This window comes from Oreochromis niloticus, linkage group LG7 (genome assembly GCF_001858045.2).
Source record: "Oreochromis niloticus isolate F11D_XX linkage group LG7, O_niloticus_UMD_NMBU, whole genome shotgun sequence".
Lineage (NCBI taxonomy): Eukaryota > Metazoa > Chordata > Actinopteri > Cichliformes > Cichlidae > Oreochromis > Oreochromis niloticus.
This window is the reverse complement of record NC_031972.2, coordinates 18,685,384-18,706,683: the sequence shown is the minus strand read 5'-3', so window position 1 is coordinate 18,706,683 and position 21,300 is coordinate 18,685,384. Positions and strand designations below refer to the sequence as shown.

The window sequence follows — 21,300 nt, the reverse complement described above, 5'->3', positions numbered from 1 at the left end:
TGTTTTTAGAATTGTGCTTCATTGCTCAAATAAAATTCGAAAGGAAAGAAAAAGCTATTGTCTAAAATAAAAGAGTGTAGAAAGAAACAAAAAGGCAAATCACCTTTAGTCAGTAGTTGAGGAATAATTAGGGCAAAGCTATTTAAAAGTGACAGATGCATCTTTAAAATGAATGCAGGAGATAATGGGCAGCCACTGTAATTTGGCAAGCACCAGTGTAATATGTTCAAATCATATCTGTGTGCCAGCTAAGATCTGGGCTGCGGTGTTCTGCACCAACAGGATGCGGTGAAGTCAGCTCTGACTCGTGCCAACACACAGCGCAGTAGTCACGACAGGAAAAAATAAAATCCGTAGCAGGGAGTGTGATCTGATTTGAAAGATTCAAGTTGATCTATATAGATCTATATCTATATGTGTGTAGACTAGTTTTAAGTAAGCTGGCTGACCTATAACAATAAAAACGTGTCGAGAGCATTTTTTAAATTGTGGTGAGCAATGTTATATGAATAACAGTGTATGTTAAAACAATACAAGCTGGATGTCAAAGCATCTTCACTTTCTCACTGAAAGTGGGACAAAAAGCAGCCAGTCCCCCTGATGACAGCCACTTCATTAGGGACAGTTCATTAGGTTCAGCTGCTCATTAACACTAATATCTAATCAGCCAATTACGTGGCAGCAACTCAGTGCATTTATGCATGTAGACATGGCTGAGAGGACCTGCTCAAGTTCAAACTGAGCTTCAGAATAGGGACGAAAGGTGATTTAAGTGACTTTGAACACAGCGTGGTAATTGGTGGCAGATGGGCTGGTTCGAGTATTTCAAAAGCTGCTGATTTTCAAACAACCGTCTCGAGGATTTTCAGAGAATGACCCAAAAAAGAGAAAGTTCTGTGGATGTTTACGTCAGAGGTCAGAGGAAAATGACCAGACTGCTTCGAGCTGATAGGAAAGCAACAAAAACTCAAATAACCACTGGTTACTGTACAGCCAAGATATGCAGAAGATCATCTCTGAAGGCAAAACACATCAAACCTTCGAGCAGATGGGATACAGCAGGAAGACCACACTGTTGCAATTCTCTCAACTAAGAAAAGGAAACTGAAGCTGGAATTCACACAGGTTCACTAAAACTGAACAACAGAAGATGTGAAAAACATTGTCGAGTCTGATGAGTCTTGATTTCAACTGCAGCATTCTGATGGTAGGGTCAGAATTTGATGTAGACAACATGAAAGCCTGGATCCATCCTGCCTTGTATAAATATAAATAACTCAAAGTGGCTGGTGAGTCTCTGAGTTCTGAAACCATCCTGGGGTGGACACCATGTTCTTATCAATTACTGATTTCCGCTTTAAGAGATTTCGGTATCTTCTAAGGATTTTGGTAATCGAAGATAATCTAGGATTAGATGTTGAAATGCAGTTTAAACAGAACAACCACGTTGGCCTTGAAAATGTGCTGTAGCCAGCCATCCAGCTGCAGGCTTTAGAGAGTGTGAGGAGAGAAAAAAAAGAGACAGACGTGCACTCACAAAGGCATGTCCTTGCAATCAACACTTCCAGCATTTTGTTTCCTTGGAGAGATAGCACTCTTCATCAGCACTGAGGCCAGCATGTCTTTCAGTCCTGCAGGATTCGGTGGGTATTGTTCACGACACACCAGTCTACAGCTGCTGTAGCCCACTGTTTTATGATGCACTTGATGAAAAGCATACATCATATTCATGCTAAAGCTGTCGTGGGCTACATGTTCTGGGGGCCAGTCATTTGGACCAAATCAGGTGAGCATTATAAAACAGTAAAAAGAAAATAAGATGCACAGGAGTTTAACTAGCGTGTGTGGTTCAGATTTTATGTGGGCCATAACGATAAAAGTATATATTTGTACTTGCATGCCCATCTGGTGGGAGGAGCCTAAAAAAACAGGAATAGTTGTCTATTTTTAAATGCTGTTTAGATTTTTATTAACCTTTTTTTTCTTACACAGTAGACACAGTAGCATTCATAGTGCTGTTTCCTCAACACTTCTTTCATGCTATAGTTTATAATCCTCCTTTTTTTATCGTTAAGCTCAGCCAGAGTTTTAGTTTTGTCACACCGTCCACATTTAACAGTAGCCCAGTACCAAGCGATGCATTAGCTGTGCTCAAAAGGTTAAGGGAACATGTCGATAAAAATCAGGAAGCTTACCTGATTTACGCCTCTGTTTAAGATCATTTTTTCAGGCATGTCCAGATGGCTTTTCCAGGGATGCTGCTATTCTAAGACCACTCGCTGGAAGTCCGGCTCCAACCATCACGGTCCTCGAACATTGCAGAAGCAAAGGTCAACTTCTAGTCCAAATTTCTCATGGAGAATCATCCCTGGTAGTGAGAGCTGAATCTCCAGCTACCCCTGAGCAGATTTTAATTAAATTAAATCCAGGCAGAAATCAGCTAGATTGCAATTTTTGATCAAGCCTCATATCTAAATAATAAAATCTAAAGAAAGCCAGAGAATTCAGCTGATTTCTCTGGCATGATGTTGCTGGTCTGCCTCCCAAAGCAGACTTCCTATCAGCACAGCATGGAGACGGGTGTAGGTAGCAGCTGTCTTTAATGTTTAAGAGGACAACAGATGATAGATGAGCAAGTTTGACTCCCTAAAGGTGCACAAGAGTAAGCACAATGACCTTGCACTCTCAGATCAGCATGTAGTTGACTGGCAGTGATGAGAGCTTGCAAAAACATCAGCTAGAGGGCATGAAAATGACCCAAATGGAAAAGGTAAGCACCAGCAGGGTGGGGACAAGCAAGGAGACCAGAACACTGCTGGACACCATGCCTGCATTAATACACTTCTGGAGATGGTTAGGATTTGCTGGGTGAGCATGTTTTTAAGGAAAATGCAGAAATTTTTCCAAACAAAATATTACGCTGCCTACGACAGCTCCAAAGCTAATGTGAGTCCTGAATGAACTTTTGTATCGACTAAGGCGTGAGCAGATCTTGCTGTTGTGTTCGTGTCTGCATGTTACAGCAGCAACAGCAACATAACTCAAAGAGAAAAATCATTCATCTAAACACCACGAACATCCACTAAACACCACACCGAAGCCCGAAGCCCTTTTAACCAACATTTCCTGCCTTCCTACCAATCAAACCATACGTGCAACGTCTGTGTACCAACCCACATCATCTGAATGTCTGCTTCCTGTTCAGGTTCTTGGTATTGTGTCAATTGCCCAGCTGCAGTCTGAATTCAAAGTGTTTAAACTGTCCTGTGATGTGTGCGACCTGATTTCTAAAATCCACTCACAGCAAGACAAACCACAGAGATCATCAAGAACCGCATCGTCAAAAGATTCTCAGAATCACTCGAATCATTTCACTCAGACGGTATTTGTAAGTTTTCATTTGATGGCCTCGTGTCTCCATGTTACAGTGAACAAATAGTTATAACTTCTAATAAACCAAGAACACACATCTTTGTTCTAATGAATACTAACTAGAGTCTCAAATAAATGTTTCCTATTGTTTGTTGTTTTAACTAAAACCCTCCATTTGTCACAAAAAAAAAAAAACTTAGGGTATTGAAATTATGTAAGATAATAAAATGCTTTGTTTTTAAGCTTTTTACGAATAAAGGCTGCTAAGTAATAAATTATTACCATAACCCTGCTATTAATAAAGACCACAACCTTTCAATTTGTGTAGGACTGCATTCATTTGAAGACCATACAGCTGTTTCCAGCTGTTTTATATGACAGAACATAAAACATGTAAAATGAAGACTGATGCAGCTTGATCCATGTGCTGTAAATTTATTTACATTTTTATCATAGTGGGAGTAACCCTGACCTTCTTTATTGGAAAAGTATAGCCACTGTTAACAGCACACACAACAGCACAACATTGTGATGGTTTCTGTTTTTTTTTTTAAAAAAAGGGAAAATCCGAGCAAAATATTCACTCCTTTGTTCCTTTGTAGACTGACACTTCCAACAGCAGTATCCAATTGTCACATCAGACGCCTACATCGGAATATGTGACAACATGGTGTGCAATCATGACAGAGAACTCTCAACTGTATATTCCATATATTTCAACCTTATACATGTGATCCATAGCTCAACTGGAGAGGTCCATTTGAAAATGATCAGACAATGGGGAGAACTGGTGGAGATTAAATATTTCACTTCTTCTTCCTCTTCAGGGACTTCCACTCTCCCTCCTGGGTGGCCAGACTGCCCATTAGCTCTTTCACTTTTCTCTTTCTCTCTGCATCCCTGAAACACAGAATGTGGAAAAGTTAAAAGTGTCTGATAAGAGAAGCATGAACATTTCTGAACGGATGCTGGAGTTGTATCCACACCTGTTCATGACCTCGTTGAGCTTCTCTCTGGCCAGGAAGCGGGAGTCCTTCCTGATCTCTCTCAGAGCGCCCTTAAACTCCCTCTTGTATTTATGCTTCAGTCGCTCCTTCTCTCTCTCCTCTCTGGTGCTGCCACGCTTCTTTCCATAGTCCAGCCTGATAATAACCAAAAATGGCACACGAAATATTAAAAAAGAGGGGCGACATCCATCGTAAATCTTTGGCTACCTGAACAATCTGAACTGCTCGATTTGGATGAGCAATTTATTTTGGTGCTTACACTTCAACAATCTTGGGCGTGAGCAGTTTCAGAGGAATAGGCTTTCTCTTGTCAAAAACGAGCGGACTGTGAGTCACAGGCGTGCTGCTAATGGCCTCCACGATCTCACTGCTAAGCTCCTGTAATGACAATGACGAACACTGTTACTAAACACAGAAAATTCATCCAATGTAAAAAAAAAAAAAACCAAAAAACAAAACAAAACAAAAAAATGAGTACAAATCTGTAACTAACCTGTAATGGTTCTGGTAATGTTTGGGTGGAAAGATGTTTTGAAAGAAGCGTTCTGATTGGCTGAAAGATGTGTGTGAAGGAGGGGAGGTCTTTGTAGAGCAAGCAGCACCTCTTCACCAGGTCGAGGCAAGTAGACAAACAAGTTAACCTGTGGAAAAACACAATTATGATCATTTCAGTTTTATAACTTTTCTCATGTTAATTAGCTTCTATATACCTCAGGTCCTCAAGCTCAGTTCCCACTTCACACATATGACGTCCTTTTTGCAATCTCGGTCCAGTCTACTTCTGGGGTTGTTTTTTAAAAGTTGCTTACAAACACTGCTGCACTTGCAGATTGCAACATTAGATTTTACCATAGATAGATAGTATCATATTTTCCACACTATGAGGCACACTTAAAATCCTTTAATTTTGTCAAAAGTCGACAGTGCGCCTTATAATCCGGTGTGCTTTATGAATTCTGGTTGTGCTCACGGACCTCGAACCGATTTTATGTGCTACACAGCACTCAAAAAAATCTGTCAAAAAAATGTTTTGGTACGACTTTGGTACACTAGGGAGCCGCACAGCTTGATGGATTGCTACCGTAGTCAGGAGCCTCGAGGAGTAATCTGGGTCCTAAACTCCGTCCGCTTCAGGTCCCAAAGTCAAACGAACACTGTAGCATCACTGAGAGTTAAAAACTGTCTAATTTCTTTCATCATTAATAAAATGATCAGCGTTTACCAGGTGCAACAATTAAGTTTAACATCCAGGCATCCATGAAAACAGAATTTATTAAATTTAACAGAGTTAGAAGTTAGCAGGAAGTTAGCTCGCTAGTTTCCACCTAAACATGATATACCATGTTCTGACTGAGAGATTTCTGAAAAAATTAAAACATACAGCTCTGCTATCACTTCCAACATAAATGAAGACAGAAAACTAAACAGCAGCTGCGAGAGAATTCAACATTAATGAATCAATGGCACGGAAGCGGAGGAAGCAAGAAGAATGAGTTGAGTAAAGTTTGACTTATCTGACTGTCCGAAAAATACGGTAACTGTTGCCTGCTGTCTATAAATGTAACTCAGAACTACAAAAGCCAAGGCTCACAATCAGAAGGATGAACCTATCCAGTTAGTGTTCCATGGATATTTTGTGCGTTAATTGAAATAATGACATGTGGATCTACATTAAAAGTCAGTGATCAATCAAAATCCTCATTCTCTCAGAACTATAAATTACAAACATGGTGGAGGCCGGTGTTATAGGATATATGGCTGCTTTTGGAACCGTGACACTTGTGTTTATTGATGACGCGACTGCTGATAGAAGCAGCAGCGTGAACTCTGAAGTGTACAGGGCAGTTTAGTTATTAAATACAAAACTGAATGCAGAAAGACCCACAAACAAGAAACTGAAGGCAGCTACAGCAATCGTTTTCCAGAGCATCTCAAGGAAGAAACGCAGCATTTTTGACATCCATGAGTTCCAGACTTCAGGGAGTCATTGACCTCTCTAAAAGCATTAGCTCAATTTTCTGTGCGACACTGCACGCCTCCATCTTTACACATTTTAGACACCCTTTAGCCTTCAGTGTACACTCACTATCCTCGCCTGCTTTATCACCCAGCAGTAATTACCACATCCACTAGCCTCTTCACACACAGCTGCTTGTGTGCATGTGTCACTGTACGGCCTCAAGGAATGCAGAAATTAGACCATGAAACTGAGCAGAGGGACTCTCATGCAATGGCGTATACAACACTGTGGAGGAAACTGGACTTGATCAGACCCCAAGGCACAGCATTTAAAGATGACTCACTGAGTACTATTTGATCAAGACTCATTCTGAGTTATTAGGAACAAAAATACTGGAAAACACGACCTGCCCTTTGTAAATTGTACAGCAAAATGATTAGCGGCTCAAAACTGACTGAGGGATAAATTGGAATAATACTTATATCAGCCATGAAATTAAACCTTTGACAGCTGAGGTGTATAACACTGATTATCTCACTGCAATGGTATCTGTCAAGCAGCCAATGAACAGTCCGGTTTTGAAGTCAATGTGTTGAAAGCACTAAAAAATAATTAAACATTAAGGGTCACATTGTAAATACTAGACAAATGGCTCAGTATGTAGTAATCACACGCAAGGCTACAACAGAAATGTGAAGAAACACCAATTCAGTCTAAACTAAGTAGCCACCGACCATTCAGCATGCCCACGCTGGCCCCTAACCTCAGTAAAGAGTGCCTACAAGTGGCAAGTTAGAGGTGGAACATGGAGCAATGTCTTCTTTGAGATCACGTGGACATCTTTGTGAATGTGTCATTTTTATGGGGAAAGACGACAGTGGGAAGAAGGCGAGTTGGTGGAAGTAGAAACCCTGGCTCCAGCATCATCGGGATGTTATTCTCACCCATATCACTCACATTTACACCTCTTTATGGCAACAGCATTCCCTGATGACACCGAGAACAATCGCAGGCCCACTGCAGAAATGTTTCAGGGCTGGTTTGAGGGACATCATAGAGTTCAAGGTGTTGACTTGGCCTCCATATTTTGGAGGCTCTTTTAAATTTTTCCCCCGTAAATACAGCCACTGACTGCTGTATTTATGTGTCTGCATGTTTAATGCAATGTTATAGATAATTACCACTCATTACAATACATTAATAAGTATTCATTTTAGTTGAGCGTGAATAAAAATGTATGTTCTGACAAACTGTGCACAATCATGATCTGCTGAAGCCTGTTTACAAGCTTAGCTTTGTGCCCACACACCAGCTGCTGTGTGAAACCGTGCTGGCGACTCACCCGAATTCACACAAGTGGATAAATCAGCTCTGAGCCACTCAGCGTATGCAGGTAAACCAAGTATGAAGGCCTATTTTAGGTTTATCAGATGCAAACAGCGGTGGCTGTAATAATAATGAGCATGTTTATCACACAGTAATTGCATTAGCACAGTGGAACATGCAGCCGGTTACAGAGGAGATGCGTATGAATGCATGTTTGTGTGCTTCAGTTTTGGCCTTACAGGAAAAAAAAGACAAAAAAAAAAACAAATGAACTTTGTTTTTTTTTAATGAGGCTCCCTTCTTTTTCAATCTACTTATTTCCTTTTTGGTGATCCAAACTGATCATGGACTGTGTGAAGGAGAAGACAAAGGATTTTCTCACACTCCTTCTCTGTCCTCCCACTGTGCCTATAACTGTCTCCAGGAACGTGTTAATCTCTGTTATTACATGGTTATCATACATACTACACTTTCAATAGTCAACAATGGCACTCCTAGTTTTACAGATTTGTTGTTGTTGTTGTTTTATTCGGCTACTCTAACAAAGGAATTTTCTAATTTTGGCATAAACCGCGTGTCTGCATCCATCCTCCATGTTCTTACCAGGAGTTTTTGTGGTTGGAGTCTCAGCTGAAAAACAGCTGAACATCTCCGCTGGCAACAGGTGGTAATCAAACCTAATTCTGCTCGTCACTCTTTGCTCTAAACGTCTTTATTAGGATTATTCACATGCAACATGGCACATCAGCTAATGGAAAAGGCTAATACAGTCTATTGGCTGCAGTTTTGTCTTCTCCTTGCCAAATTACAGCAACAGTCTCACTGAATGACCCTAAATCAGCACTTTCATTACAAACAACTTACCCCTAACTCTTCTATAAGACGCTGCCAGTGTTATAATTCAACTAACTTCACTAACCCTTCAAAACCAACCGAGATATTTCATCTTGATTTATGTCCAAAGTTACAATGGTTTCATCTGTTTGTGGAGGCTTTCTTGTTTGTTTGCTTTGATTTTTGGAAAACCTTTCTTCACCTCACTACTTTAGCTAACTTCTAACTCTACTGTAGAGTATCTATATTGTATTTATGTTATTAAGCTAAGCTGCTGTTCATTTTTTGGCTGCTATAACACTTAATTTCACAATTTTGGGGATAAATACAGATTGTTTTAAAATCTACATAGAACAGCCACAGCGATTATTTGTATTGGACCATTTTAATAACGCCCAGTGCTTGTTTAATAAGAATTAAAAAAAGCATTGAACTAGACTTGACTGAACAAGCAGAGTCATGTTTTACCTGTGGTTATCTCTATCAGGGTCATTTTTGAGGTCCAGCTGCTGAGTAGCAGAGAGTGGGAGGCTTTTTTTGCTCCAGGTCCTGCAGGACTCTGACGATGACAGCACTAACAGATCGCTGTATTTTCCTGATGCTCTGAAGGGTGGCACTACAATGTAACCTGCAACACAATGGTAGAGTATGTCAGTTCAGTTTCACACCTTAACAAAGCATACCTGCCGTATAAAAGTGTAATACCCAAAGATGCCTTGTCCTGCACTGCCAGGTGCAGCGTCCCAACCAGGAAGTTGATGAGCTCAGGCAGGAAGCGCTTTGAAAAAGAGACATACTCCACTGCCAGAGAGCACAGAACTAAACCTGATGTTAGGTCCTGTAATGATCTCACTGGGCACTGAAAAATTACAAGACACAGACACAAGCACACAAGATTCAGGATTACTGTAGTATACACTGAGAGACAGATCTGGAAAGAAAACAATAAATGAGCAAACAGGTTGTAAATAGGTCTTTTATGTAAGGTTGAAAGACTGAATTCAAAGAGAAAAACACCTTTGGTGTCGTGACCAAATGTCGCAATACAAAAACCAAAAAAGCCGTGGCTATTAAAATCAATAAGAGCAAACCTGAAATTTTACAACAGGCAAGATTGGAGCTTCAATCCCAGGAAACTCGATATATAACACTTCAGCATCTTGATGAGCTCAAACGACTAATCACGGTTAGAGCAGGACCTCAGTAGGGGCACATGGTCTGTGTCAACACACAGGGGAACACTAAGAATTCAGAAGATTTTTGCTGCGTTTGTCAAACTAAGACACATATTTGTTTCAAATAACTTACAGAATTTTCACATAACAAGGAGCATGGACTTTGTCCTCATCATTTCATGAGCTTTGGAAAAGTTTACTAACGCTGTGCTAAATTAATTCAGGTATATATGCATTTGGTTAATTTGCAACCAAGGCTTAATGTCTATTTGGTACAATTCTAGCAAGAGCAATGAAAAGAGAGCTTGTCATCTAGTGTATATTTGGCATTTTGAACAGGTCTATTCTAAATATTATTTTGATTTAACTTCTGATTTTTACCTGTTTAGAATTGTAGTTTAAACATTTTCTTATTTGCTTAAGTCTCAGTGAAATTAAAATATGTTTTCCAGGTGGTAATCCTTCTTTCCCGAATGGACTCTTTTATCTTGTGCTGTAGGCTACAGCTTCATAGTGGTCGTAGTAAGCAAGTCTCAATTTCAACTGTGAAGAGAAAACTTAGAGCTGCAGGCTTGAAAGGACAAGACAAAAGAGGCTCGCCTGGGCCATGAAACACAGCCATTGGACTACTGAAGACTGGAAAAAGGTATTATGGACCAAAAGGCTACCACAGCATTCTGCAGCGCCATGCTGTACCCTCTGGTATGCTCCTAGTTGGTCAGGGGTTCATCCTACAGCAAGATAATGACCCAAAACATAAGTCTAAGCTATGCCAGAACTACCTCAGGAAAAAGAACAAAATGGTAAACTTGAAAACAGAGTGGCCAGCACACTCTCTAGACTTAAACTCCATCGAGCTGGTTTGGGGTGAAAGTGCTACACATTTATGGGAACTTCTGCAACAGATATGGGAAGAATATTTGATTTCTATTTTAGAAAGAAAGCCACGTGTGGGTTCAGCTATTATATCTGCCAAAGGTGACTTTGATGATTAAAAAATGTAGAAAACATTTTGGTCTATAAATTAATTCCCTGGTTTCTTTTTTAACTCCAATTACTTATTTGTGCTATGCTTTCATTTCAGAATGCAAAGACACATTAAACTGCATAATCTTTTTTTTAAAAAGGAAAAATTGGATATGTTTTAAAACTTTTGACAGGTAGTGTATGTATCTCAAAAGTGTGTTTTAGCATTTTTTTATTTCAAAGTCTTTTTCCTGCTTTTCATATAACCAAAGCCAATTATAGAAAAACTGCTGGGAAATATTACTCAATCCTAAATAATGTGGGGTGATTAGCTAACTCTGATGTACACACAAAGCATACAGGGAGTGTGGTAGTGTGCTTAAAATGAAATCAGACCTAGTTTTATTCCTAAGATTATTCTCCTTCTGCTTGTCTAACAGCACAGGTAAACACAGAGGCTAACAGCTAGTCCTCTTCAGCATCATTGCTCTAGTTCAACAGCCAAATCAGCTTGAGATTAATACCCTTTTTTAATCTATGTTTGAATTAAAATATCAACATGCAACATTATGCCTTTGGACCACTTTTCTAAGGGTAATCATCATACTATAAAGATTGTATGTATGTGCGTTGCCTATTTCCTCCTACATGAGAAGACCAATCTTGATGAAAGTTTGAAGAAATAAAATGAAATATCTAAATCACATATACAAATATTTTATACAAATCCACAAACATATAGATTTGTACATTTATACTATAATTAACTGACCTGTCAAAATGTCAGACTAGAATATAAGCATACACATGTTTGCATGTTTCCTCTCCCTGTGAGGACCATGCACTCACTGAGGGCAGTCAACTTGATGATAATGACAGTGAGGAAGACTGGAATCCAGAAACAATTCTGATGTACAGTTAGGAGGTCAGGGGCCGTTTCAGGATAAGCCTCATGTGATGTGTGTGGGTAAGCATTCCTGTGTGTATGGAAAGGACGAAATATGTGCACGTGTTGGCATATGTCTGTTGGTAACATAGAAAGGACTACCAGGATTCAATGATACTCAGAAATGTGATGGCCTCCTCACAGTTTTCTGAAGTTCCACACAGAAAAGTTATTAATGACACACACACACACACACACACACACACACACACACACACACACACACAGGGTAGCAGCTCGGCAAGTTCAACGCTCAATAAGATCCCAAACTGCTCAAACAACACAGTTATTAAAAGATACGTAAAAATATTAAAATGTCTGTGTGTACCTTGGTGAGAGCCTGGCTGATGAAAAGCAGCGCTGGAGTTGTAACTGGGTGCCTGAAGTCTGAGGTAGGAAACAGCAGGGCTGTCACCTTAAGGTAGATGAGCTTAAAAAAGAAGGAAATATACAAATGAAGGTGCAACATATACCATAACAAGTCTCTTTACATTAGAGAATTCATTTTAATAATCTTACTTTAAAAACAGCTGGAACAAAGTCCAAGAAATAAGTGAAAGCATTCACTTAAATCCTATATTTAACTGAACATAACACATCAAATGTTAAACGTCTATTAACTCTTTTAAGAGAACAGTTGCACTTCTACACAGTCCTAGTTACATTTTGACTAATATCCGTTTGAACAGTGTCTGATTGTTGAGCTGCCAGAATCAGATGAGCAAAGAGAGGATCTGATAAAAAGTAAGCTCATCCAGCTCTTCTTCAGGTCTTACCCCAGGCTCAGGGCAGCAGAGTGAATGTTTCGCAGCATGCCTTGCTGGCTTTCACTGTGAGGGATGACTGAGCGACGGAGACACAAATAACAGGCTTTTAAACAGATCGACAGTCAAGTCTCATTTTATTCCCCTTTTAATCACAGCAGTGGGTTAGTGAGCCCTATTTACAGTGCAGATTGGCTGGCCAAACTGATGAAAAATCTAACTAAGAAAAGACTTTTCTCGCTGAACACTCAGAGTTAAGGCTTTAGTGTTTAATTTGAAGCTTATTCTTTTTATTTTTTTTCGTCCACATTAGTGCCCATCACTGGTAACTGATGCCCTCAGGGGTTGGTGCATTGGTGGTTCTTGGTGTCCGGGGCTGGGCGCTCAGGTATGCACCAGCTCACTCCCGGTGGCTAATTGGCGGGGCCTGATGCCTGTCGCTCGGTCAGGCCTCTTCCGGAGCAAAGGGGGCCCTCGGGCCTCCAGCCTCGGGGCCTGCAACTCGGCTCACTCTGGCACAGCTGGCTGCCGGCAGAGCCGGCGGGCACGCCGGTGCAGCCCCCTCTGGCTTCTGCTCCGTGGCTACTGGGTGACCCCCTCGTCTGGGGATCTCCTCAGCCCTTCCCAGGAAGGTGGCACGGATGCCCCTCCGGTGGTCCTCCCTGGGCTCTTGCACTCTGGGGCCTCTGGAGGTCTGGAGCCTGGATCTCCTCCATGCCTGCTTCATGCCCTGGGGGACGGGGCTATGGGCCTCCACACCCTCTAGCAGACCGTTACATGGGGAAACCTTTTGTATACAAGCGCATTGATCCACACAGGTGTACACACGGGTGTTCACTGTTCGTAGACAAACTACACCTTTCGTAGCTGCTACTTCAAAGCACATTGTGCGCTGTCTGTCCTGCGTGCTGCACAACAACTTTCAATATTTAGTATTTACTGCTGTTCACACTTAGCTAGATTAACGTGATGGTGTTGTGTTTAGTATGTTGCTTTGGGTTTTTTTTTTTTTTTTTTGCTTGTCTTCTCCTTTTTCTCTCAACAGGTGATCCAGGAGATTTTGGGTTTTTTTTGTTTTTTTGTTTTTTTTTTCCTCCCTCTTTGTCTTTGTAAGTGCCCTTTCTCACTGTCCCTTTTCCCTTCTGTTTTTCTTTTCCTTCCTCTCTTTCTTTCTCCCTTTCCTATCCCCCAGTCATGTCTGTCCCATCTGTAACAACTGAAAATAAAATAAATAAAAATAACTAAGTTTGATCAAATGGACCAATACGGCAATGCCATGATGATCCATTTGGCAAAATAAATCCATTTGGTATCCTTGTTGGTCTTCAGACAACAATTCTGACGGCTAAAGAACCAAATGGGACAGACAAAAAAAAAAAAAAAAAAAAAAAAAAAAAAAAGACTTTCACTGGAAAAGAAAAGAAACATAACTCTCCAGCTTAAAGACGATGATCCAAAACTAAATCAAACTACTAAAGAAACTATTTAGACCAGGCTAAACTTTGTTTCAGTGCAACCACTGCGGCCTACTCATCATCATAGCCTGACACACAATGATCCCCACAATAGGAAATGGGCCACTGCTCAATCCATCATTCAGAGACAATGATAATAAGTTAACAGCTAAATGTAGATTTATATAGAGAAAATCTACCTGCTCTTTAGAAATATAGATTTTAGAACCAGTACTTTCAATCAGCCTCTCGTGACTAACATGGCAGTATTACTCACTCACACACACACACACACACTGCAGCTGAGTTAAAAGTTCTGTGTAGTGTGTTAAGAGGTCACGATCCTCCTGTGATGTTCTCCATCTACAAACACTGATCAAAATCAGCTGGGATGAAATCAAACTGTAAGAAGCTCTATCCACCACATGCTTGCTTAAAGGGGAATCGCTAGTTTTCTCTATATAACGCTGGAAGGTCTTAACATTGATTCAAGCATTGATTCTACCTGAAGTGAGAATGGCGCAGGCCTACGAATCAGTCAATCCCTGAATCAGCTGACATTTAAAAACTCCAAAATCTATAAACACCGCGGTGAACATCAAACATTTACCACAATCAAAGTAAGTAATTCATACCATGTCTAGTGTAGGGAAAGCTGCGTGACCTTTGACCTCAAGCGTCTCCTCCATGCTATGAGCGGCATCTCCGAGGATGCTCTGCATAGCCTTACAGGCTGCGTCTGGAAACATCTGGCACAGAGCGTACACCTCGCTGCAGAGAGATTTGCAAAAGGTAAAGAAATGTCTTTATTTCAAGGACTAAATATTTTGAAGGCTCTTTCTGAACTCACGGTATGAGCTTATCAATGGTGCTAAGTTCAGGTGGACTCCTAGAGGCCAGCTCTCCGATGTACTCCAACAGAAAGCCAAAAAGTTTCTGGAACAGAGAGAGTTCTGTGAGTTCACATAACGGTGAAAGCTGCCAACTCATCACACGTGTGCATCCAACTCTGTAACTGTACCTGTAGTTTGAGTTTATTGCCTACAGCCAAACTGGGGTGGTTGCTCTTTTGAGTTCTGGCCACAATGAGGCGCTGGTTGTCAGAGGTGTGACCACGTAGCATATCCTTCAGATCGTTGTAGCTCTCAGGGGCTGTGAGAGAAGGAAGAAGAAGAACAATACAGTATTGGATATTTTGGAAGGGAAAGAACTAACTATAACTAAAAATGTCAAAGGAGTTTGCAAAGAAAAGCGTCTGGACTTCTTTAAGTTGCTTGAAGACGTTTCACCTCTCATCCGAGAAGCTTCTTCAGTTCTAAGGTCAAATGGCCGAGAGTCCCAGATTTAAACCCAGTGGGAGTATCCCCCCAAAATCTGGGACTCTCGGCCATTTGACCTTAGAACTGAAGAAGCTTCTCGGATGAGAGGTGAAACGTCTTCAAGCAACTCAAAAAAGTCCAGACGCTTTTCTTTGCAAACTCCTTTTGACTACGATGACCTGGATCACTGAGAACCTTCACAGACATATAACTAAAAATGACACTAATCTGCCTTTTTTTTTTTTTTAATGAGTAATAAATTCTGGTACCAGCAAATGTGTATGGGAGCTCTGCTTTGGCTGCCTCCTGCTGGGCCTTCACTTCCTCTTTGCTGAGAGTCTTCTTCGGCTTGGGGCTGGCCTCTTCCTCCTCCTCGTTTTCGCTTTCTTGCTCAGACTCGAGGTCTGAGTGGCCATCATCTTCACCGCTTCCCTCCTCCTCTTCTTCCTCCTCCTCTTCTTCTTCTTCCTCTTCCTCAACTTCATCCTCCTCTGCATCCGATTCCTGTTCCTCATCGCTCTCGCCCTCTCCTTCTTCTTCATCTTCAGCCTCATCATCTTCTTCTCCTTCCTCCTCCCCCATGTTCCATTTTCCATCCTATGGACAGGAATAAAACATTAAGATAAAAATCAACAATCACACTAGGAGGAATAACCCGAAGTAACAAAACTGTTCTGCACTGTGTCGCCTCACACCTGATAAGCCAGAGTCTTCTTGTCGTGTTTATCCAGAATGAAGCCGTCATTCAGGTCATCAGCAGAGAAGTGAATCTGACTTTGTGCACCTTCCACGACTTCCTCTCCCATCATCCTCCTGAGACGGTCAGCCTGTAGAAAGATCAGATGATGGCAACTGGTCATTATCGATTACTTCTCTAATTAAATTCACCATTAATTTAAAATCTCAAGGCGATCTCAGGTGACTGTAACTCAAAACCCTGCAATCTGGAGAAAAGCAAAGCTGCTTTTTTGGAAAACCTGCACAGTTATTGGTTTCTGTTAGTTACATTGTCCCATGATTCCCAAACTTAGGGGAATACTTTTGAAAGGAGAAAAACTAATCACAGATTCTGATAGGATAGGGAAGGGGTTAATAATTACAGGTACTTAGATCTCACAAGGTTAAACCGGATTTGAATACTGCATTTGACGTGACTATCATACAAGCAAGAAGTTACTTCTGTCAAAATGTAAGAGCTGCATTGTATAAGGCTACAATGTGGTTTTTCAGTGTCTTTTCTACGTGGCTCCTGTTAGTTGAGAGCTCTATTTACTGGGACAGTGATGTCTTTGCATTAAAATGATGTGTCTATGAAGAGGTATTTTCTCTTTTTAAAGACTAAGAATAAAACCTGATTTCAATTAAAAAGAAAAAAAAAAACAAAGAAAGATCAGGCGATTAACATCAAAGTGCTTGACAGCTGCAGACAACGAGGCAAATGTCCACAGAGCAAATGTACCTCTAGTTTCTGCAGCTTCTCTCTCTCTTCCTTGGCTAGCTCCTCTGGAGTTTTCATCTTCTCTGAGGGCTGAGCCTTCATCTCAAAGCCGAGCTCTCTGACCATCATGTCATATTCCTCCAGCTAGAAAATGCAAACATGAAGCAAGAGGTATTTATTTAAAAACAAAACAAAAAACAAAAAAAACCCACACACAGATCTGGGCGGAATGGTCTTTTTGCAGACTCATTTGTGTATTCCTACTTTGGGTTTCTCCTCCTGTTTGTCAGCTTTGGGCGTCTTTTTCACCATCAGAGACTGTATGTTCTTCCAGTCTTGATCCAGCTTCTCGGTCAGCTCCTGGGCCTCCTCTCTCTGCACCTGGCGTTCCCTCTGAGAACAAGCCCAAGACATCAGCCTCACCAGTTTAGCAAAGTCTGTAATCTGCAACAATACGGCAGGCAAAGGCAGCATGGGCCAAAATCCATCAGCAGGACCGAAGCCTCACCTTCTCCTGCTTGGACTTCTGGATGAGCTCTTCAATGAGCTCCTGCCTGGATTTCACCCTCTGGCCTCCCTCCTCCTCCTGCTCCCCCGATGCCTTCTTCCTGAGGAGACCACCTCCTCCTCCGAAGTGGGACGCAGTGAGCTCAGCTAGGTGTGAAAGAAAAATAATGTCACTAATAAATGCCAGCTCTGTCATCAATAATAACACTCATGTTCACTCCAAGCTGTGAGCTGGGAATGAGAAAAGATGGGCAACATGTTTGGGAATAGGAGGAAAATTAATTAATATTAATTCCCCCCATATGAAGGTGCGCTTATCTGGAGGATAACAAACAGTGACTATTAAAATATCAAAGTATTTAAATGAAGATGGATTCAAGGTACAACAGAAATATAAGAACCATGTACATGTGGAAAAAATCCATTAATTTGGCACTCAGACTCACCAGACAATAGACCTTTTTCTTCTGATTCATCATCGCTATTCACAGCATCATTGAATTTCTCCATTTCAGCCAAAGACTGGCCATAATGAGTCAGCTCTTCCTCCTCATTCAGGTTGTACACGTCCTTCTTCTCATGGACGCGCTAATAATAAAATACAAAGTAACAGAAGGTGTAGGTTTAGTACATCTGTGCACAAGCCAGTTTATTTTCACTTTTTTCATTATGCAGCTTGGACAAAAGAAGTGACAAATCTTTGCCTGTCAGTCTAGTATTAACATGACCAGTTAAGTCAACAAGTATTTAAACATGGTGGTTATTATGCAGTGATAGATTAGAAGTGAGCCAGTCAAGGCTGCAATGAAGAATAGACTTCCAGTTCTAATTCAACTGGTTCAATTCACCTTTTTTTAAGAAATTGAAGGCATTTAGTTTTTACAGGCTCTAAAGGAATTAGACAAACTAAGGCTACGTCCACACGTACACGGGTAATTTGAAAAAGGAGATTTTCCGTTTTCGTTTTTTAAAAAAAATCCCGTCCACACATAAAAGCCAGAAACGAAGGAAAACGCTGCTAGGAACAAGCCAAAGCAGCAGGTGGCGATATATTCCCAACCGTGTAGAAATTTTGGCCAATCAGAAGTCTAGAAGCCTGTGTGGGAAAGAGTAAACAAAGATGGCGCATAGAAGCAGAACTGAGTCTTATGTGTGGAGGGACAGTAACTGTGTGTGTATATGTAAGCATTTAAACACTGCAGAGAGAAAAAATTAACAGTAACGGCATTTTGTCTAAGTCCGCCATTGTAGAAATTCATTTCACCGAAACAATAACGTGGCGCACAGTGTGACGTCAAAAGAGGCGCACACCTTTGACACTGCGTTTTCTCCCTTTTCCTCGTCCACACGTAAATGCAAAAACTGAGTTTTCGAAAATCTCCACCCTGGCAGGCGTTTTTAAAAATCTCCGTTTTCAGTGACCAAAAACGCCGTTTTCAAAAATACCCGGGTACGTGTGGACATAGCTTAAAAATGGATCTATCAGGCCTTTACTGAAGCCACCTTCAGATGCTGCACGATTGTGGGTCTTTCTATATCCAGTTTTCTCTTCAGTAAGTAAACGGCACACAAGGATGGCATGAAATCAGTAGATTCTGTGACCATAATCAAAATATTTGCCTTCAGTCTTGGGATGTTTCTGATGTTTCTTTTGGGTCATTATTAATCCACACTTTGAGGCACAACACTTTTTTTTTTACAGCATAACACTGGAAGCAGAAATGAGTGTTCTTGGCTTGACTAGATGGTATGAACAGTTTTTCCTGCATCAAAGAATTCAATGATCCTCTATTTTACTCTTCTTCTGTGGTCTTCTGACCAGTCCAGAGCAGGCCAGTGTACTCCTTTTTAAGAATGCACCAGATTTTTGGTCACTCTACTCTACTTCTCTCATTTTTGAGTCCACTAGGGAGTTATGTAAATTTCATCATCACACAGTGAATGGGTACTCAAACCTGAGCTTTACGTTACAATGCACCATCTATGCATGCAGCAAACTTCAAAATAAGTTTAATAGGAACAACTACTCAGCTGTTATCTCTCCAGCTGTTTGTGTCCTTGTCAGATTGTATATTCAAGGCGTTTCTTTCACTAGGAGGTCTAGAATCAACATTTCAGACCATGAAAAGGAAGTGACTAGACTTTTTTTTTAAATTAGAAAAAAGAAAAAAATGTCTGAAATTAACAAAAAAATTGCATTTAACTTTTTGTGAAACTTCTCAAGTCTGGACTTGAATCACATCATGACTGGTTTATAGCAAATCTAATGAGTTATGGAGGATGTACACACTGATTAAGTAAACTACTGATGCTATATCCATAATGACAAAAGTAACAAAAAAAATAAATAAATCATGTTAATCGCTAAATGCTTGGCTTATTTTATCTATTCTTTATTTCACAACCTGATGATCAATGTGTCCTTTCAGGCAGCAATAAACACATCGCATCACTGACCTGTCTCTCCATCGTGAACCTCTGGAGGATTTTGTCTTCGGGTGCCATCTTGGTGTCATACTCTCCAAAACGTCTGTCAATAAATTTGCTGGATCTGTTCTTCTGTTTGTATTCCTTCAGCAGGGTCTCTTTTCTCTATAAATTAAAAAAAGAGAACTGCTTATTAATTACAAGCTGCCAAAACCCTATCATATTTTAAAAACAAAACAAAAAAATAATAATCACACACATGATCACAAAAATTAGAAACAAGAAAGATGAAGATTTTACTTCTCTTGGCACTTCTGCTTCTATTTAGACCGGTTCACGGGTCTCTCTGTTCTTACAACCCTCTCAGTGACTCCTGCAGAAAGTCCCTCTCCCAGCATGACTGTGTGAGCACCAGGCTTCACAGCACAGATAGTGTTAAATGCACAGCGAGCTGTGAGCAAAGGCTGCCAGAACAGAAAAGTTTGTGGCTGCAGTTCTCTGGATCTTTGGAGATTTTGGCTAAAGCAGCAGAGCTCATATTAACAAAACAGGTAAGAAAAGCCTTTAACTGTCAAGTTAAAGGGCAAGTTAGCAGGACGTCTTCAGTTTAGGACTTGAAAACGGGAATCTTTCATACCATCAATGTAGGGATGTCGATGCCAGACACAAAACACAAAAAGATATAGTTAATTTCATATATGAATTACATGATGTTTAGATAAATAGTTTTCAGCACTGACGGTCGCGCAGTGCAGTGTAACTAGTCTTTCAAAAATATGAATACAATTTATCAAAACAGTACTGAGCATCAGTAAATCCCTCTAAAGTGAGCTCACACCTGAATACAAGGTCAGGTGAGTTCATTAAAAACATAATTGGGGCTGAAGTCACTTGGATGAGTGACGAAACGTTTCTCCCACAAAACGCTACGTCCAGATGAACAGATTCAACTTTTGGAGATTTACTTTCCTGGATGATTGAGAATGCATCAAGACATAATTGGGGCTGTCTCTTACCTTATTGACGGCTTTGGATCGAGATACACCGGGCAGACCCACATCATGCTTGCTTTTTCTCCCGAGCACATCAAATTTCTTTCTGTTGATTTTCACCTCAAACGGGTTGTTTTTGATCTCAGAGGAGGTTTTGGTCTTCCGCACCTTGTCAGCAAGGCTCCTCTTCTTCGGCGCCTTCCCCATCTGTAACAAAGCAAGTTAACATTACTGTCTCTTCCCCTCTTCTGGTTGTTTACGTCTTAAATGTTAGACCCTATGATAGTTAAATATATTTATTTATTTCCTGAGAGTCTCGCTTTTTTCCTGCCACTACTATAGGATACATTTTTTATGTTATCGTTATACGTTGGCTAATGTTAGCTTCAAAACTAGCTTTCAAAGCATTCAGGTTCACAAAACAGACACACCTGTTAGGTAAAAATGTCAAATGGAATAGCACACGATGTTAAATCCACAAGAAAAAATATTGTGCTATTTTCAGGACAGTTAGCTTCACTGTGAACCGTCAGCAGCTTGTAAACAAACTCACATTTTCACAGACAGGAGGTGCTCACCTTTTAGCCGCGTTGACGCGTCGGATTATTAAATCCAGGCGGAACAAAAGATGAGGGGGAAAAGCTTCAGCGACACTAAATTCAATAAATAATTGTTTAATATGTCCCAGACCACGTTGCTTCACTGACTTTCCATTTCTTCCAGCGTGCACAGCCTAAGGTGAAAGTTCACCACAATGGACCAGACATGAGTTACTTCCGGTGGAACTGCTCCTACAGCGCCTCTAGAATTTAA

At 40.7% G+C, this 21,300-nt stretch overlaps 1 protein-coding gene across 1 annotated transcript; it reads right to left on the bottom strand.

Annotated features, from left to right (window-relative positions):
- Window positions 1-3,787: 3,787 nt before the first annotated feature.
- Window positions 3,788-21,300, bottom strand: nop14 (NOP14 nucleolar protein homolog (yeast)). Its single transcript, XM_003454956.5, has 19 exons — window positions 21,066-21,300; window positions 20,512-20,694; window positions 19,526-19,660; window positions 17,515-17,656; window positions 17,070-17,215; window positions 16,826-16,954; window positions 16,583-16,705; window positions 15,819-15,950; window positions 15,393-15,720; window positions 14,826-14,956; window positions 14,655-14,740; window positions 14,440-14,575; window positions 11,915-12,016; window positions 9,205-9,358; window positions 8,968-9,127; window positions 4,873-5,020; window positions 4,639-4,757; window positions 4,359-4,514; window positions 3,788-4,272 (listed from the first exon to the last, which is right to left on the bottom strand). The coding sequence occupies exons 2-19, from the start codon at window positions 20,692-20,694 to the stop codon at window positions 4,179-4,181; spliced, it is 2,604 nt and encodes an 867-aa protein (XP_003455004.1). The 5' UTR covers window positions 21,066-21,300; the 3' UTR covers window positions 3,788-4,178.

What these genes read in the sequence shown, in the direction of transcription:
- nop14 (XM_003454956.5), bottom strand. Translation starts at nt 20,694, where the DNA reads ATGGGGAAGGCGCCGAAGAAGAGGAGCCTTGCTGACAAGGTGCGGAAG. An exon ending in CCTGATAGAGATAACCACAG is followed by an intron (nt 5,021 to 8,967) that starts GTAAAACATGAC and finishes GTTTTTCCACAG; the next exon opens with GTTAACTTGTTTGTCTACTT. An exon ending in ACGCCCAAGATTGTTGAAGT is followed by an intron (nt 4,515 to 4,638) that starts GTAAGCACCAAA and finishes GGTTATTATCAG; the next exon opens with GCTGGACTATGGAAAGAAGC.